Source organism: Geotrypetes seraphini, chromosome 5, assembly GCF_902459505.1.
Source record: "Geotrypetes seraphini chromosome 5, aGeoSer1.1, whole genome shotgun sequence".
NCBI classification, from domain to species: Eukaryota; Metazoa; Chordata; class Amphibia; order Gymnophiona; family Dermophiidae; genus Geotrypetes; species Geotrypetes seraphini.
Window position 1 is genome coordinate 75,587,376 of NC_047088.1, and position 26,825 is coordinate 75,614,200.

The 26,825-nt window shown below is 43.4% G+C and overlaps 1 protein-coding gene across 6 annotated transcripts in view; it reads right to left on the reverse strand.

Annotated features, from left to right (window-relative positions):
* DIAPH2 (diaphanous related formin 2) overlaps positions 1–26,825 on the reverse strand; it is a 1,499,255-nt gene that overhangs the window by 913,228 nt on the left and 559,202 nt on the right. For all 6 annotated transcript variants that reach the window (XM_033944799.1, XM_033944798.1, XM_033944797.1 and 3 more), the window contains one exon: positions 23,275–23,379. In XM_033944799.1, coding sequence (XP_033800690.1) covers positions 23,275–23,379 — 105 coding nt within the window. The remainder of the gene's footprint in view (positions 1–23,274; positions 23,380–26,825) is intronic.

Below are 26,825 nucleotides of genomic sequence, written 5' to 3' on the forward strand. Positions count from 1 at the left end.
CATATTCTAAGGGCTCCTTTTACAAAGGCGTGCTAGAGGTTTAACGCGCATAATAGCACGCACTAAACCGCCGGCTGCGCTAGCCGCTACCGCCTCTTCTTGAGCAGGCGGTAGTTTTTCGGCCAGCGCAGGGGTTAACGCATGATTAAAAGTTGTGCGGATTTGTAAAAGGAGCCCTAAGTTTTGTATCTAGGGCAATGGAGGGTTAAATGAGTTAACCAAGGTCACAAGGTAATGCAATGGGAATCAAACCCAGGTCGCCAGAATCAAAGCCTGCAATACAAACCATTACCTACTCCTTCACTTGGACTGTCAGTGACTGACAGACCAGCTTCAGTAGAAGTTCAGTTAGGTCCTGTATTTAACATTTGGGCCTATATAGCAATGAATGATTAGTGCATGACAGCATGCTAATACAGATATTAGCAGGGTACTTTTTAGTAACATGTTAGCAATTAGCACTGTTAGTGTCTAATGCAGTATATCGCAAACTGTGTGCCGCACGAGAGGTCAGGTGTGCCGCGAGACACCGGGGAGGAGGAGAGGCGCCAGTTCCAGCTGACTGACTACAGGATGTGCCTGTCGCAGTGAGAAGCACATCCTGTAGGCAGTCAGCTGCAGCCAATGCCTCTCCTCCTCCCTGGCCTCTCTCTTCCTCTTCTTTGTCACCTTCCCCCCCCCCCCCCGGTGACTTAGGGCCCTGCCTGGAGGGCCTCTGTGAATGTGTGGATGTAAACATGATGATATGCATGCCCGTGATGTCATTGCAGTGACATCTGTGTACTTCCTGGAGCCCTTGCGCCGTGGCTGCCAGTTTAGTGTGCCACGGCTTGCAAAGTTTGCAAGACACTGGTCTAACGGTTAGTGATATATGTAGCTGATATTAGTTATTAGTGGACACGTGATTTAAGAAGGGGGTGGGGAGGTTTCATTGATCACTTAAAGGGATGCAGGAACCAAAATGGTTAAAATCTCATGTTCTAATATATGCTAATGTTATATGTTTACTTAACTACTGTAACAATTGTTATGGGGAACTATATCAAAGAAAACCAAAAAAACTCTGTGGAGTGACGATGTTCCCAAATGGACTTTATTTGAAAGTATCAAAGTTCCAAAGGTACACTAAAATCATCCACATAAAATAATTCCATCCATATAAAAGTAAATCATTCACATAAAAGCCTTAAAGGACCTAGTCCGCTAGGGTTACAGGACCCAACACGGTCCGCGTTTCGACAAAAAGTCTTTTTCAGGGGTCCCTGGGGGTCCTATAAAGGTGAGTATATGGGAAACAATTGTGTGGTGAACTGGAAGTGAGACACTGCTTGCATTTGCAATGGAAAACCTATATCAAAGCAGTTTAGTTTATTTGAGGAATTGCTTACTTCACATGAGCCAATGGCACATATTTCCAAAGCAGATGGACATCTCAAAATGCCTTATAAAAGATTGATCTGCTTATAATTTCCAAATTGAAATTTTGGAATGACAGAATTTGGATGTCCTACGCTGCAGCACATCCATAGCAAGGGAACATGTTGTGGGCAGGACTGTCCTAGCGACTTGATGAATTACAGATTTCAAAATAAGTTGTTTTTGTGGTAACCCAACAAAGGGCTAGATGCACTAAAATCAGCGATTGTTGTTAAACCTGTTTTCATAGCTTTAGTGACGATTGCTTTTACCGACTTAATGCACAAAATGACTCACCACATGTTTTTCCCCTTGATCGCCCATTTTCTCTTTTTTTTTTAATTCTTTATTCATGTTCAAATTTACAATAAGTGTAACAATATATCCAAACAAATTAACAATAAATATAACACTTAATAATCATCAAAGGTACAAATAATATGCTCTTATCTCCCACCCTTTCTTATCATATAATCAATACCTTATACAACATGTAACAATAAATTTACCCTCCCCTCACCCCTCACAATCAAACTTGTAAATTTAAGGGAAAAAAAATAAAATGTCATCTAATCGGTACAATACTTTGTAAATGGCTCCCACACATCCGGAAATTTCCTGAAAAAACTGTGCTATATTGCAATAAATCTTCCCATTTTATAAACATGACATAAGGAATTCCACCAGAAATTATAATTTAATCTACTCCAATTTTTCCAATTATACGTAATTTGTTGAATGGCAACCCCAGTCATTATAAGTAATAATTTTGTTATTATTTGTAGAAATCTGACTTTTTGCTCTCATTGCCATACCAAATAGCACAGTATCATATGATCGCCCATTTTCCGATTCAGCCATACAAATTAGCTAAAACCCCATGCAAAGTAGCCAAGTGATTGATGGACTAAAATTGCTTGGCTATGCAAATTAAAAAAAAAAAAAAAAATAGGGGTTTTAGCTATTTGGAAAAAAAAAACCAACTGGTCTAGACTGTGTTACCAACAGGTCACCCTGGCTTTTTTTTTTCTTTTTTTTTTCCCAATGGGAGAGATATTTTGTGTGTGTAATACACAAAATATCTTTGCAAATGGGAAAAAATAAATTTAAAAAAGTCCCTCACCGCCAATGATGGCCCTCCTTAACTTCCCCATATATATGCATCATTGGGAACCCCCAGAGAGAAAATTAGCAGGATGGATGCCCAATGGGAGGGGCCTTAGGTTTCTGAGCCAATTATGGCCTTAGGCTCCTCCCCTTGTATCACATGGTACACCGGGGAAGGGAAGGTCCATCTTTTCTATCGGTGGGGCTTGGAGCTGGAGGGATGTGCTTCCCTCCAGCTCCCATCTATCAAAGGTATTGTTGGGGGGGGGGTCGGGGGCCCATGCAAACTTAGTAGTGCATCCACAATCGGCCAGAGAATCAACCAATAGTGATCCTGTCGGTATAAATAACTGACTTTAGTGAATCTAGTCCAAGTCCTCCAGCGCCTTCCCCATAGTTGTCTTTATCGTAGCCAACCATCTAGTTGCAGATTTCCCTCTTTACTGTTTCCTTCAATCTTCCTAAACATGATATATTTCTCCAATGATCACTCCCTTCTAACAATGTGACCAAAACTTGATAATCGTAACTTCATCGTGTGGGCTTCAAATGACATAGTTGGTTTGATCTCTCCCAAAATTAGTTTATTAGTTCTTCTGGTGGTCCACAACACACATAAAATCTTTCCCCAGCACCAAAGTTCAAATAAATCAATTTTCTTTCTGTTTTGCTTCTGTTATGTCCAATTTCCGCATCCATAATTAACCACCAAGAAAATAAGTGTGTAGACAAGTCTGATTTTCATTTTGAATGTTATTTCCTTGCCTTTAAATACTTGGGGGTCCTTTTACTAAGGTGTGCAAGCAGTTTTTGCGTGCACTAAATGCTAATGCGTCCAATATAGTCTATGGACGCGTTAGCATTTACTGCACGCTAAAACGGCTAGCGTGCCTTAGTAAAAAGATCCCTTTGTCAAGAACTTTCATTATAGAGCGACACAGTGCTATTCTATGGCATATTTGCCCAATCTCTCCTGCCCTCACAACCCTCTCTCCTGCTATGATCCCCCACGACACCCCCGCCCCGAATCTTCTCTGGCAGGAGGGTACCCAATCCCTACTGCCGCACACAACCCCCCCCCCCCACCCACAAACACTGGCGCAATCACCAGCAGGAGGGTGCCCAATCCCTCCTGCCAGACACAACCCCCACCCTGAATCCCCTTCCCCTGAACCCCTGTCGGACTGCACACTCAACCCCCGGAGCTAGTTAGAGAATCCTGCTTTTAGATGAAGGACTGGCCCCTCCTTCAACTAAAAGGTCTTGTTTTGGGTGTTTGGTACTTGGGCTATTTAGGTGTTTGGTACTTTGGGCGATTTGTGGTCGGGAATGTGTTGTAAGGATACACGGAGTGGCAGTCTGGGCGATTAAACTGCTGAATGGAGAGGTAAGCCATTTTGGATATTTTTTTTGAGAATGGACATTTCCTCCCTACTGCCTATTTTCTGCGCCTAGGGACTTAGGCCAAAAGGGGACTTAGAAGTTTATTTTGATTATGCCCCTCTATATGTATACAGCATCACCGCTTGAATACATATAAGATATTTGAATATGGCCAGCATTAAAAAATATATATACTAACTATGGGGCTTTAAATACTGACCCAATTGTTTATGAAATCTTTAAATAATCTCAATAGTAATGCTATAGGATATTCTTTACCAATCCCTTTGGAAATTACAATGATGAGTTATTTGCTTCTGGAATTAAAATTTGCTGTTGAAATCTCATATGTGAATTCACCAGAGATTAAAGAAAATATGGGGCTCATAATCAAAAGAGAAAAATGTCCAAAAACTGGCATAAACGAAAGACGTCCAAGTTCCAATAATCTAAACGGGTTTTGGACGTGTTTACAAACGACCTAGGCCTTCCAAGTGCTGCTGAACAACCAGAGCTAAATGGGGCATTTCAGGAGGAGTGTCAAGGGCGGGATTTGGACCGTGCTAGACTTAGTCATACTGAATGTATAACCAAAAGTTTTACAACACAGCCTAGACGGAACTTGCACATTGTGACTTAGGCCATTTAAAACATGGTCTATGTCACAAAAACCTATATAAAGTGCTGATGGTTAAGGCCCTAACGCACCTTTGTAAAAGGAGCCCTAAGAATTATAAAATAAAATAATAATGTTAAAAATGAAAAGAGATCTCCCGTTTGAGGAAAGGCTGGGCAAGTTGCAGCTATACTAACTCGAGGAGCGTAGAGAGAGGGGAGATATGATTGAGACGTACAAATATTTCACGGGCCGTATTGAAATAGAAGAGGATATCTTTTTTCTTAAAGGACCTACGGCGACAAGAGGACATCCGTTGAAACTCAAGGGTGGGAGATTTCATGGTGACACCAGGAAGTACTTCTTCACCGAGAGGGTGGTTGATCATTGGAATAGTCTTCCACTGCAGGTAATTCAGGCCAGCGGCACGCTGGACTTCAAGAGAAAATGGGATAAGCATGTGGGATCACTTAAGGGAAGAATTTAGGGGGTGGGTCATTAGAGTGGGCAGACTTGTTGGGCCGTGGCCCTTTTCTGCCGTCATCTTCTATGTTTCTATATTTTTAAAAACTGCAAAAAGGGGACACAATAAAAAAGGAAAGGAAGAGAAAACAAAAGGTATAAGGAGATTAGTGCCTGAATGGATATTATGTTAGATGATATATATGAAAAATATGCAATGTACACATGTAGAAAAATGAGGTTAAATAATATAAATGAAAAAAATATATATCTGTATCACAAAACACAGGCTACAATGGAGGTTTGTGTACTGTGCTGTTTGTAGGCTCTTAACTATTTGGATTTTTTGTGGTAAGTGCTGTTTAAGCTTGCTTTATTTGTATTTTTTTTCTTTTGTATTTTTTTTTCTTGAGGCTGGGGATCATGCACTGCTTCTGCTACTTTGTTGTACCCTGTTTCATTTAGGCCCCCTTCTCCCACAGTAGCTGGCGATTAAAAAACCCTAACGCAGCTTCATAAAAGGGGGCCTTGGTCTTTTAATTCAATTAAGTCTTCGCTAATTCCTAGTTTCTTCTGTTGCTGGTGTGGTAGAAGAAACACTTGGGGCTCCTTTTACTAAGGTGCGTTAGGGCATTAACGCGCGGAGTAGCGCGCAATGAACTGCCACGCGCGCTAGACCTAAACGCCAGCATTGACCTGGCGTTAGTTCTAGCCGCAAAGTGCGCGGTAATATCCTGCATGCGCTAAAAACGCTAGCGCACCTTAGTAAAAGAAGCCCTTATTAGCCATTTCACAGTGTTTCTTGAGATTCAAGGGCCACTTTCACAGCTAGTTGGAACTCCCATGGCTTGTTTCTTAGATCTAACCCCCACCCCCACCTCCTTTACAAAGCCGCACTAGTGTTTTTAGCGCTGGCCACCGCGGTAACAGTTCTGATGCTTATAGAATTCCTATAAGCGTCCGAGCTGTTACCGCCACGACCAGTGCTAAAAACACTAGTGCGGCTTTGTAACGGAGGGGGTAAATTAGCTATGCATATTCCTGCATTTGGGGGGCATTAGTTTACATTGATTTTGCATGTATGTGTTTGTTCACCATAACATTCGATTAGCTTTGTTTTTTTATTATTATTTTCTTGCACGTAGTCCTTAAGATTATTCTTCTATTTATATTATAAATGAATTACGCTATTTATTTAAATTTCGTAACTATATTGTACCCACACTGGGTTCTTTTGCATAGCCCTTCAAATCTTCTGGAATACTATAGTGTAGTCCCTTTTCGCACATGCATTATAGACTGTCATTTGTGCACATTTGTAGCACAAAGTTTTCTTACTTCTAATATGTTTAATATGGTTCTCTTTTCTGCACTCATTCCAGGTTGCTGTTGTGGTTTTTGTTTTGTTTTTTTAACATCTGTTGTTCCCCTTATTTCTTTGTAGACTTTTATGATTTTTGCATTTAAGACAGCCAAGGTATGTGGTTTTTCACGTTATTTATTTCACCCTTCTCTTCACCACTTTATTTTCTGTTTCATTAGTCTCACTGGCCACTGTATCAGTGGATTATTCTCACTGAGCATTTTTCACTGAGGATTTTCCACAATGTTGACATCATTTTTCACCTCTTTTACCCCCCCCCCCCCTTTTTTTACAAAACCGTAGTGTAGTTTTTAGCACCAGCTATGGCGGTAACAGCTCTGATGCTCATAAAATTCCCATGAGCGGCGGAGCTGTTAACACCGTGGCCGGCGCTAAAAGATGTGCTACGGTTTTGTAAAGGGGGGGGGGGTTAGAGTTTCCATTACCACACCGTCCTTTTGTGGATTAATTACCACCATTTGTCCTGCTTTACCAAAATTGTCTTTTTAGCATTTCATTTCACCTCACACAGCAATTTTATCATTCACACATTCATTTTTATTATATTTGCACCATCATGTATTCTTGGTTAATTTTAAATATATTTTTTCTAAATCTTTTCTCTTTCCATCTTTTAGGACCCTATAAAACCCTTGAGGATTGTTTTTAAGTTTTTTGGGCACTTATGGATTCCGGAACTTGTATGCAGCAGTTATGGCTGTGTGACTGCTGAGCTCCTCCCTTGGTGGCACCTGCAGATTATGTCTCAGCAGTTGAACTACGGTTTTTCCCCCCGGAAGGTAGACATTTATACAATATTTATACACTTATTAAACTACAAACTAGTACTGTACATCCGATCTTCTGTTCCACAATCTCTTGTTGTTTTGCTGCTTCAGTTCCTTTGTGGAACCTTTTGGTGCTCTTTTTGATTTTGTTGTTTTGTGCATATAAACAGAACATGCACTTAGAGCTGATGTACTGTTCAGTAAAGTCTGTGGTAGAATAAAAGGATTGGTACTCTGTACTGCAGACAAACAGTGTACAGTCTGATAGTATATACACTCTGATAGGCACATACTGGAGTGAATTGTACACACTAAGGGACCCTTTTACCAAATCGTGCACTCAAGCACTTGTTGCTCACCCATTCAGGTAGGACCAGATACAAACGACGCTCAGACCATTTCAACTCAGAGTGGAATTTATTAGGCCGCAGCCATAAGCGCAATATAACATTACTTATCTGCAATTGATGAACATAACATAACAACATAACATCATAACATAACATAACAACATAACATAACAACATAACATAACAACAGCCGCACAGCATATGCCTATCTCCCTGCACGATGTAGGGGGCCGTACAAGCTTCCCCGGCTCGCCGGACCCTTCCCGTTCAAGGAGGTGTCCTCTCATCAGCGTTAGGTTGCAGTGAAGCTCATGGCCTGGCCTCCCTGCCGTCCAAGCAAGGTGACGTGCCCTATTTCTTAACACTGCCCATATGTATGCTTTTAGACATATGCTGTGCTTACCTTCCAGGTAAATGGCTGCGACGGTAGTCGAGGGTGGGTGGGAGGGATGCTGCCTCCTTCTCTAAGCTCTTGCGTCGCGGAAAAGGGTGCGTCCCCCCTCCCACTCCTCTCTTATCTACCCCCCCTTACTCCGCCCTCCACCCCCCCCCCCTACTAGTGGCCACGGCTTTCGGCCGATTTGCCATCGCTCCTCCCTATGGGGATCGGAGCTGATTCTCAAATCGTGCACTCAAGCACTTGTTGCTCACCCATTCAGGTAGGACCAGATACAAACGACGCTCAGACCATTTCAACTCAGAGTGGAATTTATTAGGCCGCAGCCATAAGCGCAATATAACATTACTTATCTGCAATTGATGAACATAACATAACAACATAACATCATAACATAACATAACAACATAACATAACAACAGCCGCACAGCATATGCCTATCTCCCTGCACGATGTAGGGGGCCGTACAAGCTTCCCCGGCTCGCCGGACCCTTCCCGTTCAAGGAGGTGTCCTCTCATCAGCGTTAGGTTGCAGTGAAGCTCATGGCCTGGCCTCCCTGCCGTCCAAGCAAGGTGACGTGCCCTATTTCTTAACACTGCCCATATGTATGCTTTTAGACATATGCTGTGCTTACCTTCCACTACCCGTGACTAGCGAAACCTCGCTTAGCGCGGGTTCCCCCCAAGTGTCATGGCTGCGGCCCGGGACGTATCAGTAGCGCTTCTATGCCATCCTGAAGGGTACTGAGGGATATGTGTAGCCCGATATCCTTTCCAAACTAATAGTGGTATTACACATTAAGTGCTACATTCTCTTCCCTAGCAGGACGCTGTTCGAGGATGCGCTGTTCGAGGATGTGATATCGTTCCCTCCCAGGTGTAGGATGATTGTGTGAGGACAGCCGTGGGACCGTAGCGCCCATTGAATGGATGGCATGAGCTGTGCCTTCCCCTTGTCCCCATCCAAGTGACCACTGCTTCGGACATCGGGAAGCCGAGATTAATACCCCCAGGTCTCACCTGAGAAGCGCTTCAGAGAACCTGCCCCAGACGGATGTATTTTCGGAATGCCGCAGACTTCCATCTCCCCAAGACTTTTATTTGATAGTCAGCGATACCCTGGTCTGCAGCGGTGGTTGCTGCTCCTATGCGAAAGGAGTGCGTGCTGAAATGTTAGTCCATCTCCCCAAGACTTTTATTTGATTGTCAGCGATACCCTGGTCTGCAGCGGTGGTTGCTGCTCCTATGCGAAAGGAGTGCGTGCTGAAATGTTTGTCTTGCATACCTAGCTGAATCATGGATAGTTGCAAAATTCTAGGAAATTGAAAACGGGACAGCGGGGACCCGTCGTAATGTAACAAGAGGAGGCCGGGTGCAATGGGCGTTAGGGCCATATAAATTGTGTATCGGGCAGGCACATAGCTCGTTGGAGGGGTGTAATGATAGCCAGGAACTGGCTAGTTGGTCGGTTTTAGATCTAGGTATCTTGATAGATAAGGAGGTCTCTGTGAAATAGACGTTGGTTAGCAACGTGCCTCCTAAAGCTCCCGGACGTTTGGAGGCTGGGACCAGTTCACTAACGCGTAAGGAGGCGACGGGAGGGAAGTATGCGGTGTACCACCGAGAGGGCAGTGTGCAGTCCCGCCCTGCAGATGTGTAGTCAGTGAATAGCTGAATATATCTTTGCCGCGTAGATGGGGATAACGAGTTGAGCATCAACTTCCAAAGCTCGTGGGTCCAAAGCGCCATACTTCGTCTGGAATCGATGTTGGGTGTTGCTCTGCTGCCGGGGCCAAAGACCGGGATGTTGCCATCTTAAAGCGAGATAAAGCATCAGCAACTGGCATTTTGGGAGCCGGGTATATGCTGAGACTTGAAGTGATGTTGTAGCGTAGGCTTAGCAGTACAATGTGTCTTTTGTCTTAACAAGTTAATAATGGGTAAGGATTTAGAGGTTAACCTGTTAATGGCCTCGACTACGGCAGAGTTGTCGGACCAAAAACTATGGCATATGTGACATAGGTGTAGGGAGACCATGATAGGAACAGCTCCCGAAATGTAATGTTCTTGAGGATGCCTGAGCTAAACCAGAAACTAGGCCACTTTGCTGAAGACCATGCCCCTTGAAAGTATATACCGAATCCCTGGCATTAGTTCCCGGTAATTCTAATGTGGTGGTGGGGCTTATCAGCTCCCGCTGTAGCTCTAGCCAGTTCTTGGAATTGGCGTGATGTAGCCTTTTTCCGTGTACACGGAAAGTCATCCAAGTAGTGGACGGCTAGACCATGTGACGTTGTCTGACCAAATACCCCATTGACAAATGTACTGAACTGCTCGAAGTAAGCACAAGAAACTGAACAGGCCATGGGCCTACATATGCCCGTTTCAGTGAAAACCTAGTAAGGGAAAAGATTGGGGGTGTACCGGCAAAAGTCTAAAAGCAGATGTCAACATAATGCTAGGGCCAGATGATGGCTTGGTCTAGTGAGGTGTACTGTACGGAGCCTACCGCTGGGTCGATAAAGTCATTAACCACAGCCCCAGCAGGGTGAGAAAGATTATGGATGAAGCGGAACATGCCGGGCCCCTTTTTTTTTTTTTTTTTTTTGTAATTACTCCAATGGGAGAAATAAGGAAAGCGGAAAAGGTGGCGTGTCAGAGGGGCCCGCTATCCGACCGAGTTGTAATTCTTTAGCGATCTTTTCTTGGACTATTGGAGTTTTTAGGAAGTCTATGATGCTGAATGAGGGCAGAAATGGCCGCAAAGCGCACATTTCGTCCATCCATAGGTCAAATACTCTATGCGTCCATGTTATTGCTTTGTTTGATGCCATACTTTTTCCGGAATTTAATATCGTAGTTGAGCCAGGCCCATCCCCCGTATTTATTGTGCACCCGGATAATTGTGTCCAAATAACTGATTAGATGGGGGGATATCACAGGCTCTCTTTCTACTACTACACTCTACAGTTGGTTAAGGATTTATAGATCTTTGGTTTTCTCTCTCTCTCTAACTGTATGTATATCTATCTGTCTCTATGTAGTTGTCCTAGTTTCTATTCCATATTTTCTTTCACTGCTCTAGGGACTCCCGAAGCGAGAGTGGTAACACCACCTGTGATGCCGTCCCCTTTCACTGCTCTAGGGACTCCCAAAGTGAGAGCGGTTACTCCACATGTGATGTCGTCCCCTCTACTGAACTAACGGCCCTGTGTTAATAGGTTCAGAAGGGGGTATAGCCCTAGACTGTGCGAATATTAACCGTGCCTCGCGTATACTACGTGCTAGAGTAAGCTGGTCCTCTGCCTGCCTAGCCAACCTGAGAGATGAGGGCGTAATGTGTGAAGAGAGAGCGTCCCGTGTAACGGCCGCAATCTCAGGTGCTAGAGGTGAGTATGTTGATGTTAGTGGCTTACCTGGGACCAACAGCGGTTGTGCTGGTAACATCGGCTGTGCTGGAGGTGGGTATGTCGGTGTTGGTGTCGTTGGTGCACCGTTTAAGTATCTGCCTCTGGAACCAGATCATGCTGAGATTGTGCTGCCGTAGAAGCTGCCGCTGCAGTTGAGGCCGTGGAAGCCTCTGCTGTTAGAGCCGCTAATGTTGTATATTGCTGAGATAGTGCCGCCGTAGAAGCTGGCGCTGCAGTTGAGCGAGATTGTGCTGCCACAGAACCAGATATAGCTGAGATAGTGCCGCCGTAGAAGCTGGCGCTGCAGTTGAGCGAGATTGTGCTGCCGCAGAACCAGATATATCTGAGATTGTGCTGCCGTAGAAGCTGCCGCTGCAGTTGAGGCCGTGGAAGCCTCTGCTGTTAGAGCCGCTAATGTTGTATATTGCTGAGATAGTGCTGCCGTAGAAGCTGGCGCTGCAGTTGAGCGAGATTGTGCTGCCGCAGAACCAGATATTGCTGAGATTGTGCTGCCGTAGAAGCTGCCGCTGCAGTTGAGGCCGTGGAAGCCTCTGCTATTAGAGCCGCTAATGTTGTATATTGCTGAGATAGTGCGCTGCAGTTGAGCGAGATTGTGCTGCCGCAGAACCAGATATTGCTGAGATTGTGCTGCCGTAGAAGCTGGCGCTGCAGTTGAGGCCGTGGAAGCCTCTGCTGTTAGAGCCGCTAATGTTGTATATTGCTGAGATAGTGCGCTGCAGTTGAGCGAGATTGTGCTGCCGCAGAACCAGATATTGCTGAGATTGTGCTGCCGTAGAAGCTGGCGCTGCAGTTGAGGCCGTGGAAGCCTCTGCTGTTAGAGCCGCTAATGTTGTATATTGCTGAGATAGTGCGCTGCAGTTGAGCGAGATTGTGCTGCCGCAGAACCAGATATTGCTGAGATTGTGCTGCCGTAGAAGCTGCCGCTGCAGTTGAGGCCGTGGAAGCCTCTGCTGTTAGAGCCGCTAATGTTGTATATTGCAGAGATTGTGCTGCCGTAGAAGCTGGCGCTGCAGTTGAGGCCGTGGAAGCCTCTGCTGTGAGAGCCGCTGATGTTGTATATTGCTGAGATAGTGCTGCCGTAGAAGCTGGCGCTGCAGTTGAGCGAGATTGTGCTGCCGCAGAACCAGATATTGCTGAGATTGTGCTGCCGTAGAAGCTGGCGCTGCAGTTGAGGCCGTGGAAGCCTCTGATCGAGGCTTACGTTGAGCCGGCATGTCTATAATCATATAATAAGTACTGAAAGAATAGAGACAGTGAGGCTGGCTCTATAAATAAGCCTAAGATGCAATATAGGACTAAAGACGTCAGTAACAAAAGCCTTCAAGAGAACCAGCTGGAGACCAGCGCGTTGGTGCCACGTTGTTGTATAGCATATACAAATAGCTAACAAGAGAATATAATGGCCAATCGCAAAAAATAGCCTGGAATAGCATTTAAATAGCATATACAAATAGCCGAAATAAGCCTATAATGGCCTGAGATAAAATGGCACATAGCATGAAGCCTGGCACATAGCAAAATGGCACATAGCATTGGTTTTGCTCGTGGCTTACGTTGAGCCGGTATGTCTAGAATAGGTACTAAATTGGAGACAGTGAGGCAGCATAAGATGCAATATAGGACTAAAGCCGTAAAAGCCGTGTGTACAAAAGCTTTCAAGAGAACAAGCTGTAGACCAGCGCGGTGGTGCCAAGTTACATAGCCTATAATGGCCAATCGCATATAATAGCTTGAAATAGCATTTAAATAGCATACAGTGGACAAGCGCGTTGGTGCCCATTCATTGTTGTATAGCATAGCATATACCAATAGCCTATGGTAGACAAAACATTGGTGCCAAGTTGTTGTTGTTGTATAGCATATACAAATATCAAAATTAGCTTATAACGGCCTGAAATAGCATACCATTGCCTTCAAGCATAAAATGGCACATAGCATGCAATAAAAGTAATGGCTGTAATTAGCTTAAATGTCCTAGCCTAGCGGAGGAGTTGTGCTAGAGATTTAAAGTAAAAGCCAAATAATAGCATCTAACAGCATATGCTGGCCGCAGACTTGCATAAATGTCCGCTAAACATATAGCAAATAATAATTCTTACCTTAGTCTATGGGCTATATAAAGTTGAGGACACTCTATGGGCTATATAAAGTTGAGGAAGAGCAAGCAGGGACAGCCGTGGAAGCTCCCTGCATCAGAAGTCCTTCCCTGCATCAGAAGTCCTTCCCTGCATCAGAAGTCCTTCCCTGCATCAGAAGTCCTTCCCTGCATCAGAAGTCCTTCCCTGCATCAGAAGTCCTTAGTTCCGCAGGGCAAGGGGAGGGGGAAACTGTAGCGCCCCGAAAGAGAGACGCGGCTTCCCTTCCTCCCACACTTTACCCGCGGACTTTCTTCTCCCGCTTCTTCTCTCGGCGGAGAGGGGACTGGGCCGCTGCACACACCGCCCCGTAGGAAGGGAAACGCTGGCCCTGCACGCCAGCGCCTCGTGGCGCCGGTCAGACGCTGTCGACGCCGCGGGCCGCCAGTCCATACGCGGCCCGCGGCATGTGAGGAGGGAGTTGCAAAATTCACCCCCCCATCTCCTTGGACGCCGGCGCCCCGGAGCGCCGGTCTGGCGCTGTAGCCCGCGCCCCGAGCAGCCGGCCCCAACGCGGCCCGTGGCCCGGGGGGGGGGAGGGAGGGAGAGGCCGGCCCCGAACGCCGTCGCAGCTCTAACGCGACCCACGCCCTGGGAGGAAGGAGTCGCAGGCTCAGGAACGCCGGCGCGGCCGACGCCGCAACTCCTCTCAAGCCCCCTCCCTTTACCCCGCCCGAGCCACACGCGGGGAGAGCCGGGAAGCAGGGCGCAGGGAAGGCGCGACGCTCCCAGGCAGGACCCGTACGCCCGTGCGGGGCGGACCGCCCCTTTTCGCCCTCCCTAACATCGGGAGCCGAAGCGAAAGCAGACAGAACGCGAGGGCGGCAAGCCTTAGCCGGGGCCACGTATCCATTCCCCCCTCCCGCTACGGCTGTCGGGCCGACGACGAGCCCTACAAGGTCCACCACCGAGCAAGGAAAGCCCGGACAACATGCAGGGCCGAAAAGAAACATCGGGCGCGAGGCCCGGACGCAGAATGTGGCCGACTGCCGCGTGGCCGCCAAAGGAACAAAATTCTTACCTGGATAGTTGGTTAGTATAATTATTGAGTGGTCGTATGTTCAACTATTTTATTTTATTTTATTTTTTTTTGAAAGCTGGTTGGCGTTGGAGCTATATTGAGAAGGAAAATGCATGCTGCCTCCTTCTCTAAGCTCTTGCGTCGCGGAAAAGGGTGCGTCCCCCCTCCCACTCCTCTCTTATCTACCCCCCCTTACTCCGCCCCCCACCCCCCCCCCCCCTACTAGTGGCCACGGCTTTCGGCCGATTTGCTATCGCTCCTCCCTATGGGGATCGGAGCTGATTCTAAAGCTGTGGTAAACAGTAACGCATGCTTACCACTGTTTTTTGTATTTTTTTAAAGGGTAAACTATGGGGCATGCTGAAGAGTCCTGAGATAATTTTAGGATGTATTCACACTACCTAAACACAAAAAAATAAAATTATTTTATTTGTGTCGATGGGGCATGTCTGAGGGCAGATAGTGGATGTGCTCTGTGCTATCTGGTTAACGCACCTACATTGCATATACTAAGTGATTAGCATGTGATTCCCCATCTAATCACTATGTATAGATGCACCTTTTTGTCCAGTTTGTCTGTCATAACTAGATTGTAAGTTCTTTTGAGCATGTTTGATATACAACGTTGTGTATGCCTAGTGGCGCTGTAGAAATAATAAATAGTAGTGATTAGCGCGCGACTCCTTACAGCCTTCAAAATGGATGGCACTAATCTCTATTTATGACCAACTGCTAATGGCAAAATTATCATGTAGCTATTAATACAAATATGAGAAGCTTTGCCATTTTACCCCAGCAGTATAAATAGCCTTAGCAAAGAGGAGAACTCACAGTAGTCATTCAGATAGCAGCTCTGAATGAAAGAGGAGCGCAGGAAGATCGTTCCTGTCCTGGCTCTCCGCTGGACCACAAAGGATTTTAAAGGTACAATTTTTACTAATCAGGGAAGAAGGAGGAAGGTGAAAGTTAGGGAGAGGGAGGAGAGATGGGAGGGATCCCTCCTGTCCTGGCCCAACGTTGACCCACCAGGTCTTAAGGCAGGCCTGGTAGAGGCCTGCAAAAGGTTCGGGAGGGGGCAGGTGGGTGCTGACCCAAATATAAACAGAGACCCCTTATTTTGGGGCCTTTATTGGCCCAAAAATCTTGGTTTATATTTGAGTATATACAGTGACTATGGATGCCCATATGTGTCAGGGATGCACAGAAGTTACAGTATTATGTAAGTTATTTGTGCAAATGGGAAATCCACCCATGCTCTGCCCATTTGTATGCTTCCTTGCATTTATGTGTTATGTAAGCTATGTACACAATTACAGAGTAGTATTTAGGTACCCTTCTGTAGAAGTGTATACTTGAACATGTTAAATGCTAGTGTTCTACACATTTACACATGCCAAGAGAGATGCAGATGTTAACACTTAATATTATACAATTGAATTTCATATATTTGGGAGTTTATATGGGTATTATCAACCTTGCACATAACATGAAAGTTATTCATCTTGCATATATTATATTTGATAAAATGTAGTACATCACACAATAAGTGACATTTTAGTATGCATGTTACATAACTGTGCTGTGAACAAGGCTGCCCTGTGAACTTCTAAAAGCTAAGTTACTCAGCATTTCATATTCTGCTCTTTTCACTGGTTTTCAGCATTATATCTGCTTAATTTCTCTTCTCCTCCCTGTTTATTACTAAAAAAAATATAAAAAACCACAAAAAAATGAACCCTTTTCTTTTCTCTGTTAAATCTTATTTCCTCTTCCTCTTCATAGGAAAAAGGGTAAGACTTTGTTAACTCTAATTAAATCCTGGTGCCGGTGGCTCAGGGTGACTAAAGTAGGGAAAATCCTGTGTTTTAGGGTAGCACTGATAGAACCTGCATTTTTGTTTAAAATACTGTGTTTTAGGTGGTATAGAGCCTATATTTCTGTCTTACTAGTATTCAGCCATTGTTTTCTGCTGATTAGGTGGAGAAGGGAGGGGCTCTGTTTTACTTCTAAGGTTAATTGCATTATATTTGGGACAGTGTTGTGAACAAGGCTGCCCTGTGAACTTCTAAAAGCTAAGTTACTCAGCATTTCATATTCTGCTCTTTTCACTGGTTTTCAGCATTATATCTGCTTAATTTATCTTCTCATCCCTATTTCTTACTAAAAAAAAGCACACAAAAATAAACCCTTCTCTTTCCTCTGTTAAATCTTATTTCCTCTTTCCCTTTCCCTTCATAGGAATAAGGGTAAGATTTATAGTCCCACCAACCCCAGGGACCACTATTCATATATAGAGACCCATATAATCAGGACTACTCAAATCAAGTCACTTCACAACCAATCAAGATGACCTTCATTCTATGCAATCACTGTGGTGCTTTAATTCCAAGACATACTATTTGGAGGCTTAAGGCTTGCCCCATCTGTCTTCAGCTTGCCAGTATTAAGGAGGAGCTCTGCAAACTTAAACAGGAATTGAAAACAATTAAAGCAGCTTCCATCACTCCACAAAATCATACCAACTTACCACCTCTACCTCAAAGAATAAAACAGCCCAGGAATAAATGGGTCACAGTAGGCTCAGGAAGACTGCGACATGTAACACAGAAACATCCACCTTCACTAATATTACCTCTACAGAATTCCTTTGCTCCACTAGTGCACTGCGATACTCAGGAAAACAGAAGGGAGGTGGGACTGGAACCAATGAAGGTAACTCAAGAGAACAAGCGCACCCTAAGTACAAATAAAAAAGCCAAAAACAGAAAACTATTACTGTTGGGGGATTCCATCACCAGAGGCATTAACCTTGGAACACAGGGCGAGGAGACCAAAATAGTGAAATGTCTTCCAGGATCCTCAGCTACCAGGAGTTCCAGGCAAATACTGACTATAATTAAGGAAGAAACTAAGGATTTTAACACTGATGTTATTATCCATCTGGGAACAAATGACCTGGCCAACAACTCCACACTTGCAGCACATAAAGCTTTTCGGGAGCTTGGTGAGGGTGTGAAACCTTTTGTAAAGAATTTAGCTTTTTCTGAAATACAGCCTGAGAGCAAAGAGTGAAAAACACAGATGATTTTAATAGATGGCTCAGAGCCTGGTGTCATCAAGAAGACTTCAGGTACATAGGAGGATGGGGAAATACATGGAAGGACAAGAAGCTATATTGCACTGATGGGCTACATATTACTACAGCAGGAAAAAGAAACCTTGCAGAGAAATTTAGACAATATTTTTCTAGGCATTTAAACTAGAAGGTGGGGGTGGTGTATGTATGAAGGACAATTATAGAGACCACCCCCGGCAAAAGAAAAGATGTGATAGTAGTAAAGGCTGCAACATAAGCAATATCAGCAACTCATTTCTTAGTATTGCAACGGAAAGTGAAACGACACAAAAATCCATACGAAAAAGGAGATTATCGTTGAAAAATAGCTGGAAAGCGATGACCACAAATGCTCGCAGTCTAAGCAACAAAGTTCATGATCTGCAAGCCCTGATATTAGAGGCAGATCTAGATATTGTTGCTATCACAGAGACATGGTTCAGTGAATCACATGGATGGGATGCAAACATACCGGGATATAATCTTTTTAGGAAGGACAGAGATGGTCATAAAGGTGGAGGAGTAGCTCTCTATGTAAAGATCAATATCCAAGCGACTGAAATGCAAGGGACCTGGGGAGAGGAAGAAGCGATATGGATTGCTCTGAAAAGAGAAGATGGAACTTCTATCTACGTGGGTGTAGTCTACAGACCTCCTACTCAATCACAGCAAATTGATAAGGATCTGATTGTGGATATCCAAAAGTTTGGAAGGAAAGAGGAGGTTCTGCTGTTGGGAGATTTCAACCTGCCGGATGCGGACTGGAATGTTCCGTCTGCGGAATCGGAAAGAAGTAGGGAGATTGTGGATGCCTTTCAAGAGGCTCTGCTCAGACAAATGGTGACGGAACCCACAAGGGAAAAAGCGATATTGGATCTGGTCCTCACAAATGGAGAGAGTATCTCTAATGTTCGAGTGGGTGCTCACCTGGGTAGTAGCGATCATCAAACAGTTTGGTTTGATATAACGGCTAAAGTGGAGAGCGGCCGCATGATACTTAAAGTCCTAGATTTCAAACGTACGGACTTTAATGCAATGGGAAAGTACCTGAAGAAAGAGCTGTTAGGATGGGAGGACATAAGAGAAGTGGAAAGACAGTGGTCTAAACTGAAAGGAGCGATAAAAATGGCTACGGACCTTTATGTGAAGAAAATCAATAAAAACAAGAGAAAAAGGAAGCCGATATGGTTCTCCAACCTAGTGGCTGAGAAAATAAAGGCGAAAGAGTTGGCGTTCATGAAATATAAAAAAACCCATGAAGAGGAGAGCAGAAAGGACTACAGGGTGAAACTGAAAGAAGCCAAGAGAGAGATACGTTTGGCGAAGGCACAGGCGGAAGAACAAATGGCTAAAAATGTAAAAAAGGGAGATAAACATTTTTTCAGATATATTAGTGAAAGGAGGAAGATAAAAAATGGAATTGCTAGACTAAAAGATGCTGGGAACAAATATGTGGAGAGTGATGAGGAGAAAGCAAATGTGCTAAACAAATACTTCTGTTCTGTGTTCACAGAAGAAAATCCTGGAGAAGGACCGAGATTGTCTGGCAAAGTTACACGAGAAAATGGAGTAGATTCTGCGCCGTTCACGGAGGAGGGTGTTTATGAGCAACTTGAAAAACTGAAGGTGGACAAAGCGATGGGACCAGACGGGATCCATCCCAGGATACTAAGGGAGCTCAGAGAGGTTCTGGCGAGTCCTATTAAAGATTTGTTCAACAAATCTCTGGAGATGGGAGTGATTCCTGGGGTTTGCAGGAGAGCGGATGTGGTCCCTATTCATAAAAGTGGTCACAGGGATGAAGCAGGAAACTACAGGCCGGTGAGCCTCACTTCAGTTGTTGGAAAAATAATGGAAGTGTTGCTGAAAGAAAGGATAGTGTACTTCCTTGAATCTAATGGGTTACAGGATCCGAGGCAACATGGCTTTACAAAAGGTAAATCGTGCCAAACGAACCTGATTGAATTTTTTGATTGGGTGACCAGAGAGCTGGATCGAGGACATATGCTAGATGTAATTTACTTGGATTTCAGCAAAGCCTTTGATACAGTTCCTCATAGGAGGCTGTTGAACAAACTTGAAGGGCTGAAGTTAGGACCCAAAGTGGTGAACTGGGTCAGAAACTGGCTGTCAGACAGATGCCAAAGGGTGGTGGTTAATGGAAGTCGCTCGAAGGAAGGAAAGGTGACTAGTGGAGTCCCTCAGGGTTCGGTGCTGGGGCCAATCCTGTTCAATATGTATGTGAGTGACATTGCTGAAGGGTTAGAAGGAAAAGTGTGCCTTTTTGCAGATGATACCAAGATTTGTAAGAGTAGAAACCGAAGAGAGAGTGGGAAATATGAAAAAGGATCTGCAAAAGTTAGAGGAATGGTCTAATGCCTGGCAACTAAAATTCAATGCAAAGAAATGCAGAGTAATGCATTTGGGGATTAATAATAGGAAGGAACCGTAGATGCTGGGAGGAGAGAAGCTGATATGCACGGACGGGGAGAGGGACCTGGGGGTGATAGTGTCCGAAGATATAAATGTGAAAAAACAGTGTGACAAGGCAGTGGCTGCTGCCAGAAGGATGCTGGGCTGTATAAAGAGAGGCGTAGTCAGTAGAAGGAAGAAGGTGTTGATGCCCCTGTACAGGTCATTGGTGAGGCCCCACTTGGAGTATTGTGTTCAGTTTTGGAGACCGTATCTGGCGAAAGACGTAAGAAGACTTGAAGCGGTCCAGAGGAGGGCGACGAAAATGATAGGAGGCTTGCACCAGAAGACGTATGAGGAGAGACTGGAAGCCCTGAATATGTATACCCTAGAGGAAAGGAGAGACAGGGGAGATATGATTCAGACGTTCAAATACTTGAAGGGTATTAACGTAGAACAAAATCTTTTCCAGAGAAAGGAAAATGGTAAAACCAGAGGACATAATTTGAGGTTGAGGGGTGGTAGATTCAGGGGCAATGTTAGGAAATTCTACTTTACGGAGAGGGTAGTGGATGCCTGGAATGTGCTCCCGAGAGAGGTGGTGGCGAGTAAAACTGTGACTGAGTTCAAAGAAGCGTGGGATGAACACAGAAGATTTAGAATCAGAAAATAATATTAAATATTGAACTAGGCCAGTTACTGGGCAGACTTGCACGGTCTGTGTCTGTGTATGGCCGTTTGGTGGAGGATGGGCAGGGGAGGGCTTCAATGGCTGGGAGGGTGTAGATGGGCTGGAGTAAGTCTTAACAGAGATTTTGGCAGTTGGAACCCAAGCACAGTACTGGGTAAAGCTTTGGATTCTTGCCCAGAAATAGCTAAGAAGAAAAATTAAAAAAATTAAATTAAATTAAATAAATTTAAAAAAAAATTAAATTGAATCAGGTTGGGCAGACTGGATGGACCATTCGGGTCTTTATCTGCCATCATCTACTATGTTACTATGTAACTGCAGACACATACTCAAAGTTTTAGCATGATCTTTAGTGTCAAAGCTCCTAAATGTCCCATGAATAAGAAATGGTTTAAGAAATGAAGCAGATAGTCATTAGCATTTTAAAACATGAAATACTAACATAGCATAAAATTAAAGATAATGAACCTGATATTCAACCCACGGCAGTAAGCAGCAAGCAAGCTTCAGGCTGCCAACTGGACTAATCCCGGATTTTCAATGCTGGGGCATGCGTGGTTCCTGGCACTGTATGACCATAAACCTGGAAGTTAACCGGGCGTTGAAATTCACCTCTAACCAGCTAAGTTCCCACTCTGCTCTAACTCTGACCCTGGATCACCCACAAACTAGTCGGTTTTGGTATAGGCATTTAAAGGAGATAACCAGTGGCACAATTCATATAAGTTCCATTAAATATCCCATCACATCCCCACACAAGTGATTTAATCTGCCAGTCATCTCTCCTCTCCATTTAAATTGCATTGAATATCAACCCCAAGATTCCTTACATGAATCAGGAAAGAAAAAGCTAAGGAGCTAATTTTCAAAAAAAAAGAAAGATGTCCAAAAGACGGCATAAACTGGCACTTGGAAGTTTTAATCACCAAAACTTCCAAGCGACGATTTTCAAAACTTACTTCCTAGATGCCTTGCTAGGCTTTTTGTCTGCAGTGCATCCAAAGTTCAAGGGGGAATGTTGGAGGCATGTTATGGGCGGACTTAGGGTCTGATTAACGCTTGGACGTCTTGTGGAGATAATCAAACATTTACCAAGGTGTCCAGGTGCCATTTAGACGTCCCGAGCTAGTCCTTTTTTAAATGTGTTTAAGGGCCAAAAAGATACACATACCGACCAGATGACCACCAAAGGGATTAAATCATAACCACCCCCTCCACTCCTCTAGTGGTTAGTGTCCCCCTTCTACCCCCCTCCCCAAAGATCTGAATGAAACAGTATATACCTGTCTCTATAACAGCAGCACCTAGTATGGGAAATCCTAGAAGAGCAGCAAGCAGGTGTCTGGAGTAATCTGGTGAGCAGTGTTTCCCAATGTGGTCCAGGAGTACTCCCTTGCCAGTCAGGTTTTCAGGATATCCACAAAAAATTTGCATATGGTGCCTCCACTGTATGCAAATCTCTTTCATGTATATTCATTATGGATATTCTGAATACCTGACTGGCAAAGAGGGTAATACGGGACCTCCTAGGAAAACACTGGTGTAGTGAACCATAGAGAAGGGGAATCAGGCCCATATCCCACTCTAACTACTACATTTATAGTGAAAGGTGTGAGCCCACCAAAATCCTACTGTACTGCCATATAGGTGCCACCTGCAGCCATAAAGGCTATTGAGGTGGTAGACAGGTAAGTATAGTAGGATTGAGGGGAGTTTTGGAGGGCTCACCATACATTATTAGAGGATTATGGTGAGATGTACACCTGGCACCCTTTATGCGATGTTCATAATAGTACCCTCTAAGGTGCCCCACTGCTCTTATGGCATGTCTGTGTGGCCAGTATAGTATAATTGGTGACCCCCACCTATGTGAGGAGAAAACATCCATTTTTGAAACTGCTAAATAAATATTTATTTATTTAGCAGTTTCAAAAATGGATGTTTTCTCCTCATGAATTTTGGAAGTACTTCTCAAGATATTCAAATCAAACTTAAGATGCACCATCAAAAATGGCCCTCTAAGGATTTAAAATTGCTCACAGAACCTTTCCTTCATTGAACCACTTCCAATATTTTTACTCTATTGATATTCAGGTTTTAGCCTGGATGCATAACCTTCTCTAATCAAAACATGAAGAAAGTAAATATTACTCACAGAGAATTCTGTGCAATGCAAAATTTGTGAAAATGGCTGAATTATGAATGCAGGAAAGGACAGTAGCCAATATTGGATCTTGATGACTGGGCTACTGTTCACAATTTTGTGTCACAGACATTTTACTTTCTTGAAACAACCAAGTTGTGTCAAACTACTATTACTATTACATTTCAAAATTTTATTAACACTCTATTAAACCACCTGACATCCTATTTCAAAAAATGATCAGTAAAACATTTACCAAGTACCAAACCCGTTTCAGTCTTGAAAAAAAAAAAATCAATCAATAGCATTATTAAAAAGAAATTTTCTGATAGCCACAAAAAACACAATTCAGTTGGTGGTAATTTTTTCTTCAGTCTAACAAGACAATTTTCCATTGTGGAACTCACTGTGACATGACACAAAGTCTATATCTTGTTTCATTACCTGGGTTCGTAGCTGCTGGATTTCTGTTTCAAGCTCTTTGATTTTCTCCTCTCGTTTCTGAAGCTCAGCCTGTGCCTCCTGTCGAGCCGTGAACTCTTCATCAAACTGTAATGATCACCACCATAAATGCACTCATCCATCTATACTATACTAAATAGTTTCAGGAAGACTTTAAACAATGTGCGAGCAAAGTAATAAGATCATTTTTTAGCTTGTTATATTGCATGACTGCTTAGAAAAATTACACTATAGCTGATCTTTCTGGTGACTAAGAATTCACAAAAGTGATTGACACAGAGTCAAATAGGCTAAAGATCTCTGCTTTAAAAGTGGTGTATCAGCACAAAACAAATGGATCTTTTTAAACAATCTACCACACCCTTGCTGCCCTACCGAACACATGAAATTTCTTTGAAATATTTCAAAGTGAACAAAATTGATATGATAAATGGAAGCATAAAATGTCAAAGTTTTTAAATGTATCTAGTATGCCTTTACATATTACATTACATTAGTGACTTTTATTCTGCCGTTACCTAGTGGTTCAAGGCGGATTACAGAAGAGGATTTCTGGACATGTCCAGAGGTGTTACAGAGTAGAGTGGGTTGCTTCAGAGGATTGAAATGTTTCATACGGTGTTAGTTAATCTTCATGGATTTCTTGAATAGGAGGGTTTTTATTTCTTTTCTGAACGTTTTGTAGTCTGGGGGTCGCTATTAGTAGATTGGAGAGTTGGTGGTCTAGTTTTGCTGCCTGTGTGGCTAGAAGGCCATCGTACAGTTTTTTTTTTCCGTTTGATGTCTCTGATTGGAGGGTATGTGAATGGTGTCTGGGTTCTCCTGTGTCTGGTTGTGGTAGTTTGGATTAAGCGGTTGTTCAAATAGGCTGGGCTGTAACCATTTATGAATTTAAATAGTAGACAGTAGAATTTACATAGTATTCTTGCTTGAATTGGGAGCCAGTGTGAGTCAAGGTATGCCTTGGTGATGTGGACGTGTTTTCTTAGTGAATAGATTAGTCTCAGGGCTGTGTTTTGTACTGTTTGTAGTTGTTTTATCATTATTACGGGGCAGGGGAGATAGAGGATGCTGCAGTAGTCAAGGAGACCTAAAGCTAGGGACTGGACCATGAGCTGGAATTGTTTTCTGTCAAAGAATTTTTGAACTTGCCTTAAGATTCTCATGACCACAAATGATTTCTGTATTGTTTTGTTGATTTGTGGTTGCATGGTGCAGCATCTGTCTATCGTCATTCCCAGAAGTTTTAGAGTGGGTTGAATGGGGTATGTGATTAAGTTTATTACTAGGTTTGTTATGGTTGGGGTTTTATTTTTTTTTTTTTCGAGAAGTATGAATTTTGTTTTGTCTGGGTCCAGTTTTAGTTTGTGGTCTTTCATCCATATTGCCACTGTTTCTAGAGTTCTGTGTAGTGTGTCATGGTGGGCATTGGCTGATCAAAAGGAAGGAGAATGTTGATGTTATCTGCATAGCTATAGGAGGTTAAGCCTATTTTGTCTAGGCAGATGCTGAGGGATGCAGTGTAGAGATTGAAGAGAGTTGGGGATAATGGTGATCCTTAGGGTACACCATAAGGGTTGGACCATGGTTCTGATTTGTCATTGTTTGTCGTTACTCTGTGCTTGGCTGTCCTTAAATTTGGAGCCACACAGTTAAAGGACAAAAACTACAGTATATTGACCCCGGCCTCAGTCTGAGAGCATGCAGGTTTGATTGCATTGAAGGACTTATGTATTCTTCCCTCCATATAATGCAGTGCTTGGGGAACAGAAGGCAGCGCTCTGTAGGTTAAAAAAGGGAAATACTTATTGAGTAACCTTGTCCTGTAGAAGTAGCACAAATAGCAAATATAATGAAAGTTATACTGTATATCTTTCCTTTATTGACCATTCTCTATCTTGCTAAAACAATAGTCTAAGCTACTTATCATAGCATATGATCAATAAGAAAGGAAAGCAGAAAGATTGAAAGTCTGCAGCAAATAAATTTATGAAGTACAAATTCCCTTCCATGTCTCTACAACAAAGAATAATGTAAAAGTCTTCAACTTCAAGGTGGAAATCCTGAGGCAGCTGAGGGCACAATCTTCCAGTCTGTGGTTAGGCTCACATTATGTTATCTCACTAGAACTAAAACTAATGTAGCTGTGCGACTATGCAGAAAATAAGAACTGCCATTGGTCAATTAAAAGAGATGGATATTGTATTATCTGAGATCCCGATGTTATTTACATTTCTCTGATGCAGTTTATGTAATAGCCTCAATGAAAACCAATTAATGAAGATTAAAAGGCATGCAGGGTGCCCACAAAAATACTCCTTGATTTTAAATGCTTACAAAATCAAAACTTATTGGAATATACTTATAAATAAATTGATAGTAAATACAAGTCCCAAAATGCACGGTTAGCAAGATCTTACACAATTGCTTGCACTTTCACTCTTATAAGCTGCAATTGGTGCAGAAGTTATAATCTTCAGACATTGCAACGTGACAAAATGACCAGGTATTCCTCAAGTGGCTCCCAAGATCACCGTTTGTGACTTTTTTCTTTGGGGTTTCGTGAAAGACAGAGTGTACATATCTCCACTACCCACAAATATGGATGATCTGCAGGAACGTATCACTGAAGCTATAAACGCAATCACACTGGATATGCTTTGGAGAGTCTGGTCCGAGCTCGATTATTGCATCGATGTATGCAAAGTAACAGGTGGGGCGCACATCGAGTGTATATAATCAACAGATACCATATGAAACTTTCTGAGTTCATGAAACTGTAGCCTCAAAGGTGAAAGAATATTCCAATAAATTTTGATTTTGTAACCATTTAAAATCAAGGAGTGTTTTTGTTGGCATCCTGTATATATAGATAATTAAGGTCTATATGAGGATCTATAATTATGCGTGTCTCCTTCATCATTTAGGAGATTGGGTAAATATGACCAGCATTTATACCCCTCTTCAAATGGAACGTGAGTTTTTTGCTCCTTATCATGTGTTTGCATTATTACATAGTACCCGGAGGGCATTGCCCTCTTTTAATCATTTAAGTGTATTATTTAACACATTACAGACGTTGGCTTGTGCAAATCTTGGGAGGGAATCCGATGGTTTCCGATCTCTTGCCTTTGCAAGGTAATCCGGCCTTTCTTCCAAGTCGGGATTCTAGAGAGTATAGATTATGGGGAGCGAGAGGTGTTTGAAGTTTAGAACATATTTTGAGGGATGAAGGGGAGTTGCTGACCCATACAGATTTGTTAGCTAAGGTGGGGGAGACCTGGGTAGCGCAGTTTGCATGTTTTCAAGTTGAACACTATGTGAGATCCCTTGACAGAGCACAATTGAGTATGCATTTGGTGGCTAGACTGCGAGAGTTGTTTACTAGGGAAGAGGGGGTGTCATTTTCAGTGTCTAGCATTCATGCTAGCTTACAAAAATTACAACCAGACAAGGACTACCAATATATTCAGGATAAATGGGAGAGAGAATTACAGCTTAATTTGGAACATTGGGATGTAGCTCGTACTTTA